The 9,577-nt window shown below is 55.8% G+C and overlaps 1 protein-coding gene across 1 annotated transcript in view; it reads right to left on the reverse strand.

The window, feature by feature from the left end:
- The window catches only part of EXOC3L2 (exocyst complex component 3 like 2), a 24,097-nt gene extending 16,410 nt beyond the window's left edge, over positions 1-7,687 (reverse strand). Inside the window, exons 1-3 of the mRNA XM_029924314.1 lie at positions 7,681-7,687; positions 4,802-4,889; positions 464-1,002 (exon numbers count right to left, since the gene is read on the reverse strand). Coding sequence (XP_029780174.1) covers positions 464-1,002; positions 4,802-4,889; positions 7,681-7,687 — 634 coding nt within the window. The remainder of the gene's footprint in view (positions 1-463; positions 1,003-4,801; positions 4,890-7,680) is intronic.
- Positions 7,688-9,577: the final 1,890 nt, after the last annotated feature.

The following is a 9,577-nucleotide window of genomic DNA, read 5'->3' on the forward strand; positions in this document are numbered from 1 at the left end:
GATGGAGGTTGAACTTGAAGGGAGAGAGGGAAGGGAGGTTAAAGCTGGGGGTGAGGAAGGGATTCAAGGAGATGGGACCAAAGTCTATGATCCTTATCATAGGACGTAGGGGTGAGGTTGAAGCCGGCAGACAGAGGGTGGGATGGATTGGGGGTGGGGGTGGAGACACCATTGGAGCCCGGCTTGGTGACAGAGATTAGGACTGCAGGGGGCAGGGGCGCCTGGGTGGCTCAGTCAAGCCTCCAGCTTTGGCTCAGGTCATGATCTCACGTTTGTGGGTTCGGGCCCCGCATCAGGCTCTGGGCTGATAGCTAGTTCGGAGCCTGCTTCAGATTCTGTGTCTCCCTCTCTCTCTTCCCCTCCCTGCTCATATTCTGTCTCTCTCTGTCTCAAAAATAAATAATTAAAAAAAAAAAAAAAGGACTGCAGGGGGCAGGGGGCTGGGCTGGGGCTCCCAACTCACCTGACAGAGGCTCTTTCATCTTTGGGGGCTCGGAGACCTTGGGCGGGGGCTCGGGGGCTGCCTCGCCTGCGGGCACCACCCTCTCTGCCAGGGACGCTCGGCGGGGCTTGGGCCCGCGCCCCAGTCTCAGGAAGGCCAGCCTCCGGGCGGCCTCCCCAGCGGCCTCCTCGTCGCCCTGGGCTCGGGTCCCCTGAAGCCTGGCCAGGAGCCCAAAATCCGCAGAGCTCCTGCGCACCCCCGGCGTCAGCACACGGCCCAGGAAAGAGCGGGGCTGCGCGTCTCCGGGGCTGCCGGCCCGCCGGCCGGGGGACCAGCCCAGCCGGAAGGGGGCCAGGCCGGCCAGCTTCTCCAGGGTGGCCCGGCGGCGACAAGATGTTCCATTGGGCAGGGTCCCCAGCTCCCCAACCTCCTCTTCTTCCAGTCCTGGAACTTCTTCAAAGGGGTTCCGAGAGGACCTCAGGGGCAGGGTCCCTGCCCGAGGCACCTTAGAGTCTGTCACCCCTAGACTCTTCAGAATGGGCATCTTGACCGCCAGGGACCTGGGACAAACATAACGGACCATCAGTGGTATTGAAGGCAGCAGTGGTGTTGATAATTAATGCCTCTGGGTGCCCTGCAGCTCAGGGCCCACATGCCAGGCACTGGTCTGAGCACTCACTGATCCCACGAGGCTAGTGCTATTTTTATCATTATACCTATTTTGGAGATGAGGAAACTGAGGTTCAGAGGAGCAAAGATGCTTACCTAAGATCCCACCGTGATTCAGGGACAACGCCAGCATTCACCCCCAGACCTATCTGATTCCGGGGCTGGGGCTCTTAACCCTGGGCGTGGGCATTCAGACCCTTTTCCTGCCTCAGTCCTGTCTGGGTGCTCATCACCTTTTGGACCCTCCTACTCTGCAAGGAAACAGGCTCAGAGAGGGGAAGGGTCTGTCCCAAGGCGGCACAGCCAGCGAAGAGGAGAGACTGCATGGAGACACAGGTCCCACCGTCTACCCAGACATCCAGTCACACGCATGGGCACCTGCCTCGTCGCCCCTGTCCAGTCGGCACCCCGGTGGCCTCTCTCCCGCCCTGTTCCTTCCCTTAGCAAAGCCTTGTGGGAAATGTCCAGAAGCAGACAAACCCGCAGAGACGGAAAGGAGATGAGCAGAGGCGGGGGTGGGAGACGGGAATGGGGGAGTGACTGCTCATTTCCTTTTGGGAAATGAAAATGTTTTGGAACTACACAGTGTCAATGGTTAATAGCCACTGAATTTTCAAGTAAATTTATTTACTTACTTGAGGAAGGGAGGGGCAGAGAGAGAGGGAGAGAGAGAATCCCAAGCAGGCTCCCAGAGCCTGGCCTGGGGTTCAAATCATGAGACCATGACCTGAGCCAAAACTGAGACCCAGACACTTAACTGACTGAGCCACCCAGGGTCCCAAGATTTTATTTTTAAATGATTGAGCTCTACACCCAATGTGGGGCTCGAACTTACAACCCCAAGATCAAGAGTCACATGCTCTATAGACTGAGCCAGCCAGGTGCCCCTTAAAGTGAATTTGATGGGGTAACTGGGTAGCTCAGTCGGTTGAGTGTCCACCTCTTGATTTTGGCTGAGATCATGATCCTGGGGTTGTGGGAACGAGCCCTACATTGGGATCCATGCTGAACATGGAGCCTGCTTAAGATTCTCTTTCTGGATAAACATTTAAAAGGTTCTCTGTCTCCCTCAAATAAATATCCCACGCCTAAGTCCCTCGTCTCCTCCCTCTCCGTGGCCCCTGCTCCAGTCCGGGTCCCCTCCCACTTACCCCCTTTCTCCCTGGTCTCCAGGCTCTTGTCTCGGCCCCTCCAGCCCACCTTTGAGGACCTCATTAAAGCACAAATTTGCCCCACTTTCTCTTGACCGTGCATGGCTCCCCAGTACCTTTGGCAGATGTGCACCTCACCAGAGCTGTGCCATATTCTCCTCCACCCGGCTCCTCCAGTGACAGTGTGTGTGGATCTTCCTACTTGGAAGCCTGTTCTCCCTGCACCATTCAGCCCCAAAGCCCTCTCCTCCAGGAAGCCCTCCCTCATGCCTAGGCTGAGTCAAGTTTTCCTCCCCTCAGAATCTTCCTCATCCCAGCCCTCCCCACTCTGAGTTGTCAGCGTCTGGAGATAAGTCTGTTTAGTCCCAAGAGGACAGGGTCGGGCTGTTTCAGTCACCACTGTGTCCCCAACTCCCAGGGCAGGCGCTCAGGAAATGAATGGGTGCTAAACAGGAAGCAAAGGAAGGAGGCAAGGACCTCGGTCCTTGAGGGGGAGGAGTCAAACTGCAGAGGTCAGTACAGAGCGAGTGGGGCCTCCAAGGACGGCGAGGAGGAACTTGGGCTTTTTCCCGAGGACACGGGGAGCCATGGAAGGGTGCTTTTTAAAATGATGAAATAGTTCAAATGTTCAGTAACTCAGAAAAGTTTAGAAAACACATAAACACCCCCTCTGCCTCCAATCCTGCTGCTGCATCTCATGCAAACATTCTATTTGGTTCACGTTCTGTTGATGGTTGGGGTTTGTTTGCTTGTTTGTTTTGGGTTTTTTTTTTTGGTTTTTTGGTCTTTTTTAGGATCAAGCATTAGAGATGCGCTCCCCCGCCCTCCCTTGCCCTTTTCCCAGGAGGGTAGCATCCAGAAAGTGCGTCTCCCCCACGAAGCTGAGTTCTGCTCTGTCTCCTAGACTGGCATCCAGAAACAATGTATCATTTTACAGGATTTCAAAACTCACTGTGAATGTTCTCCTATGGGGGCACATGCGCCCGCACACACGTGAGTTGTAGGCATGCCTACCTCTGTGGCCCTGGTCAGTTTAAGTGTGGCATAGTCTTTCACTGTCTGGCTTTGGCAAAACTATGTGAAACGTCAGATGTTTCCACATTGACCTACTGCTGGGCACATAGGTTATTTTGAGCTGGGACAGGTTCAGAGCAGGCGAGGGAGGGGTCAGGATTGGGAACCCCCATGGGGGTGCCTAGAGCATCTGGAAGGAGGCAGATGCTGGAAGGGTCCCGAGTTGGCTGGGCCCTGGGCGAGAGCATCTTCCTTTCATGGGGAGAGCCCCTTCCCATCTCTCCTCCCTGACTTCAGCCTCTGGACCTCAGCTGTCACTGCTCAAGCCTCTCTCCAGTCTCCATGGTCCCTGGCCCCCCAGGGAGGCAGTCACCATGGCAACCCTTGCCTGGAGCCCCCATGATGTGGGCAATCGATAGGAGCCCCCCAAACACACACACACACACACACACACGCACACGCACACGCACACGCACACACCTCACGCACTGATTTCTCTATCTTTCATTTTCCAAACTGGCTTCACCATGTCTCAGCACTGCGTCCATCGTCCCCCCAAAACTCCACGTCCCCCTCAAAACAGGGCATCCATAGCAGAAGTCAACGTGGCCAAGACTGACTCTGCCACTCCCCCACCGGCTCCCACATCCATCCCCAAACCGGACCCAATGCCCCCAAACCATTTCCAACACCCTCAGACCCCACTAGCCCCATCTTCTTTCCCTTTCCTGGCTCCAATACCCATCTCTGCAAACTGGCTCCGACATCCTGCTCCCTCCAGCCCCCCCCCTTGCCTCCCAGTGCCCGGCCCCTGACTCACTTCCGAGGCATCCCTCAAGCCCCCAGCCTCCCTGACTCCCACAGGATGTCTTGGCCACCAGCGCTTCCCTCTCTGGGCTCCGGCTCCTCCCCCTCCCCCCCTCCCCGCTGCCAGCCTTTCCCCAAAGCCCTAAACCCTCCGCCGGGAGCTCGACCGACCGGCTTGCAGAAGTCAGCACCTCCAGCCCCCCAGTCTGCATCAGAGAACAGCCCTTATAAATTGTGCATCCATGCCAGACCCCAAGCACACAACCCCAGATCCAGACCTCACCTCCAAACGATCCCGGTTCAAACTCAAGCACACCTTCACTGTGAACCCCATCTCCTGCTCCATCTCCATCCCAGCCCCGCTGTCTCCCCACCTCCAAGCCCTCATCTCTCGGGGATGGAGGAAAGTGCCCCGCTCTCTGTCCCACCTTCTCACCTGAACTCCAAGGGCATCAGACCCAACCGTGGCTCCTCTTGCTTCTCCCTTGATGGTCCAAGTTCTCCCGGGGCCTTTGAAGATTCTCTGGGTCCCCAGGGTCCCGAGATTCCTCCCTGCACCTCCTGGCCTATTGCTGGCACCCTCCTGAGCTCCTTGCCCCCAGCCTCTCCTGACTTCAGGGTACGTGTTCTCCTTCCCTGGGGTCCAGCCCAGGTCCAGGGGGGAGCCCAAGCCAGGGTATGCGAATCCGAATCCTGCCCCCTCCTCCAGCCTACTCACCTCTGCGCGGAGCCTTCGTCCCTCCGTCCCTGCTGCTGTGCTGTCCTGCCCCGAGGACACTTCAGCCAGAACTGCTGAAAGCTTGGAACTGGGGGGGGTGGGGCGGGGGGGGGGTTAGAGGAGGTCAATTTCCTGTCAGGAAACCCCTCCCTCTCTGGGGCCAGGGGCGGGAAGGGCTCTTTATCTGTCTGCCCTTTTAGGCCAAGCTGGGGTTGGGCTGGGAAAGACAAGGCCACAGTCCCGGCCCCCACCCTCGCCCCCTCAACCCGGAATCGGGGCCCTCCCTCCCGCCTGCTCTTCACGCCTTCCAAGGTGACAACACCATCCTGGGCACCCTGGGGAGACACCCAAGCTGGATGCGGGCCCAGAGCTCTCCTTCGGGTCCCTTGCTCTGGAATAAAAAGACGGAGGAAGGTTCCGCTGGCCCAGACGCTGGGACCAGAGGCCTGCGGGCGTGGGTGGCGCTGGGCATGACCTTGGGACCTAGTCCTCTCCCCTGTCCCTGGGTCCTTGCAGGGCTGCCTCATCCCGGCCTCAGCTCTAGCTTCCCTTCCTCAAAGGAGAAATTCTCTGAACAGCAGAAACCCCCTCCCCCCACCTCCTCTCTCCCGCAGGGGCCTGGCTCTGATTGTCAATTCCTTCATATCCCCTTCCTCAATTTGAACGGATCAGATTTCTCTGTCTCTCTTGTAGATTTTCTGACTCTTCCACTCGAATGTACATCCAAAGCAGATTTTGCCTGCCTCGTTTTCATCCTTACAGCCCTAGATGCGCACCTGGCACATACTAGTAAAGGTTTATTAACCGAGTGCACATGTGGAGATAGATCAGCGCTAAGGATTGGAAGTTGGGGGTGCATAGGACAGGTGCAGTGGGGGCGCTGGGAATGGGCTGGGCGTTGGGTGGGGTTAGATACAGGATTAGGGATACTTATAAGGCTGGGTTTCAGGTTTAGGTGGTCTTTCAGGGGCTCAGACATAGCGTCCCTGGTATTAGGCCTGGATCAAGGGATCACGTGACTAGGCAACATTGGGGGTGGTGAGGAGCTGGGGGCGGGGCTCACTGCTTCCCCCCCAGCCCCAGCAAGGGCCCCTCAGATATCTATGCCAGATTAAGTGGGTCAGGGCTTAAAATGCCTAGATCTGAAGGCCTCAGTTCAAGGACTGGATTTGCCAAACAATGGGCCCTGGGGAAAAAAGCCCACTTGAGTGGCCTAGAGGGGCGGGGGAGGCTTTGTCCACACCTGGTCCGTGTGGACCGTGGTAATCCAAAGGCAGTGACTAGATCTGGCTGGAACCAAATGGCCTTGTGTGGGATGTGATAGCTGTCAGATCTCCCCCTCTTTTTTTTAATTTAATTTTTATTGAGCTATAATTCAGGAGCACCTGGGTGGCTCAGTAGGTTGAACTTTCGACTCTTGATTTCAGCTCAGGTCATGATCTCAGGGTTTGTGAGGTTGACCCGCATTGGGCTCCTTGCTGTCAGTTGGGAACCTGCTTGAGATTCTCTCTCTTTCTTTCTCTGACCCGCCCCCCATGCACCTGCACACACACACACTCTCTCAAAGTAAACTTAAAAAAAAATTTTTTTAATCTTTATTTATTTTTGAGAGAGAGAGAGAAAAAGACAGAGCGTGAGCAGGGGAGGGGCCGAGAGAGAGGGAGACACAGAATCTGAAGCAGGCTCCAGGTTCTGAGCTGTCAGCACAGAGCCGGACGCAGGGCTTGAACTCAACGACCCATGAGATCATGACCTGAGGAGAAGTCAGACATTTAACCCACTGAGCCACCCAGGCGCCCCCCTCAGAATAAACTTTAAAAAATTGTTGTAAAAAGAGATACAATTCATATGCCATAACATTCACCCTTTCAAAGTGTCCAATTCAGTGGGTTTGAGCATATTCACAAGGATTCAGCAACTGCTACCCTATCTAATTCCAGGACATTTTTATCACCTTGAGAAGGAACTCATAACCCATTAGCGGCTCCCTTCCCCCACTCCCCTCTGCTTCCAGCCCCACGGGTTTCCCTATTCTGGACATTCCATATAAAAGGCATCACACAAGGGCACCTGGGTGGCTCAGTCAGTAAGAAGTAAGCATCCGCCTTTAGCTCAGGTCATGATCTCACAGTTTGTGAGTTTGAGCCCCGCGTCAGGCTCTGTGCTGACAGTTCAGAGTCTGGAGCCTACTTCGGATTCTGGGTCTCCCTCTCTTTCTGCTCCTCCCCCTCCCCTGCTCACCCTCTTTCTCTCTCCAAAATAAAGATTAAAAAAATTTTTTTTAAATAAAAGGAATCATACAGGAAGTGGTCTTTTGTCTCGGCCTACTTTCACTGAGTATACCGTTTTCAAGGTTCATCATTTTGTAGTCTCCCCTTTCATGTAGCCTCAGTTTTCTCCTTTGGGAAACGGGGTGGGACCAGTACTGGGGTGAGGGGGGCGGAGCCGAGGTGGGGCCCGAGGTGTGGTGGGCAGGTGTGTGTAGGGAGGTGATGTGCTGCCCCCGCGTGGTGCATTGGAGAACTGCAGTTCTCCGCGCTAAGCCTGGGAAGGAGTGACTCAGCTCCCCCACCCCACCCCTCACCCTGCAACGCCCGTGGGATCTCAAAACTTCTGGAACACCATCCTGAACTCCTCCCTCTCTGCATCCCACCACTCCTGAGGCTCCTTGGGCCCCATTTGCTGAGTAACAATGGTAATGTCATCCCCTTAGGAAGTTCTAATCTGTTCCGCTGTAATGTAGTCATTATATATATAGTCTCTTGCTCCAGACTGACGTTGCTACTCTTATTTTTCCGGGACAGGAAGCCATAGTGCTTAAGAACCCAAGTTCCCGAATTTGGAGACACTTGGGTTCAAAGTTCAGTCCTGCCACTCACCAGCCATGTAACCTTCAGTATGTGTACAAGGGACTAGAATGAGGGTCCCAACTCACAGGGTGGCAGAGAGAATAAAGTGCTCAAAGCCAGACTCAAAGGAAGCCTGTGTGAGTTTCTGTAGCGGATAGTATCAACCTGAGACAGGCTGATGAATGTGTGACAACCTGCTCTCTGGGGGGTGAGGGTGGGGAGCCTTGATGTGCCTCGCCCCATTCACCAGTTCCCGTGGTGTAAATATTTCCACCACGGCTCATTCAAGTTACCAAGCTTGAATTCAGTGACTTGAAGCTACAGTGATGTCACTGTAAGCAGTTTTGGGGGGAAGCTCATGACGCAGTTGTTTCACTATGAAGGTACAATCGATGTAAATGACCCCAGGATCACAGATAATAGTAAACTATAGTAAAATAATTAGGTTGTGATGAGCATTTGTTACCTCTGTTTCAAATATAATTTATTTAATTACGTGTTTGCATAATTTAATGTTTAATAAGGGCTGTCTAACAACCAGTTCCAGAATTCCCAAGACTTGAAAAATCAGCTTACTTGGGCCGACTCCAACACACTGCTGTGATCAGCACACCCCATCTTTTAGAACGGGAAACTGAGGCTTAAGAAGATGATCAGACAGAGGCAGGGCATGGATGCGACCCAAGGGTTGTGGGATTTGGGGGCCAGGATGATGCGATGCCCCTCTTTCTTTCATCCGGCCCTAGTCTGGAGGGCATGGGTGGTCCCCGCGGTGCTGCAGGCCCTCGGTGAAGCCCTTGCCCTCTCTGGTTTCTGCTTGCCCATCCTGCCAGCAGCTGCACCCTGCCGCTGCGCCCCTACACAGGCCTCTCCCGCACCTGCTTCAGCCCTGCCAGGAAGGCAACACGTATGGATCCTGGCCATTGCATTGTAGATTGGGAGCCCAGGCCAAGAAGGGGCAAATGCCTGCCCTGAGTCACACAGCTATACCGAGAATCCTCAGACCCCAGCTGGGGTGCACAGGAGAGGAGCCAGGGTGCACCGCCCCAGCCGTGGGCCCTGGAGTTTTCTGGGTGTTGGAAGGCATCATTGCTAGAGATGGTGCTCAGCCCCGGGCAGTGGTTCTGCCTAGCACTCTCTGCCCGCAGCGTCCTCAGCTCTGTTCCCAAGAACTTCCTGGGCCCCTCGACTGAGCTGAGGCCGGGAGGGAGAATGTGGACCGCGCCGCCTCTGCCGGGCTCTTGTCTCTGGGGGCTTCTCTGGCTCTGTCGCTGTCTTGTCTTTTTCTCTCCATTCTCTTCACAGGTCTCTGCGTCTCTGTGTGTTCCGCCTTGTCTCTTTTTGCCTCTCCCTCCGTCCCCGTGTGTAGGTCTCTCGGTCTTTGTCGCTCTTTGTGTCTCTGATCTCTGGATACCTGTCTCTGTGTGTCTCTTTCCCTATGTTTCTCCCCCCCCCCTTTTTTTTGCCGCTCGGCTCTTTTGGCTCCCTTTACATCTCTTTGTGTGTCTGCGCTTCTCCCTACTTCTGCCTCTCTATGCTTGTGTCTCTTTGTCTCTCTTTTTTGTGTCTCTCTATCTCTGCGTCTGTCGGTATCTTTCTCTGCGTCTCTGGCGCTTTGCCTAGACGTTTCTCTCCCCTTCTCTTCCGGTGAGTCTCTACTCTCCTGTGAGAACACGCTCTCTACCGACGCGCCCCGACCTGCCTCCGCCCCCAGAGCCCCCCGGCTAGCCCGGGCCTGCGCCTTTAAGGGCCGGCGGCAGAGGGCGGGGTCTCGGCGGCCCCGCCCTGCCCGCCCCTCCCCCTGACGTCCCTTCCTCCCCTGCCCCTCCGCCGCCTCCCTCCGCCGCCGCCCGGGCCGGCTCCGCGCCCCCTCCCCGGCCCCCGCCCGCCCGTCTGCCCGCCGCCCCCATGGCGCCCCGGGCCCCCA

This window comes from Suricata suricatta, chromosome 16 (genome assembly GCF_006229205.1).
Source record: "Suricata suricatta isolate VVHF042 chromosome 16, meerkat_22Aug2017_6uvM2_HiC, whole genome shotgun sequence".
Classification (NCBI taxonomy): domain Eukaryota; kingdom Metazoa; phylum Chordata; class Mammalia; order Carnivora; family Herpestidae; genus Suricata; species Suricata suricatta.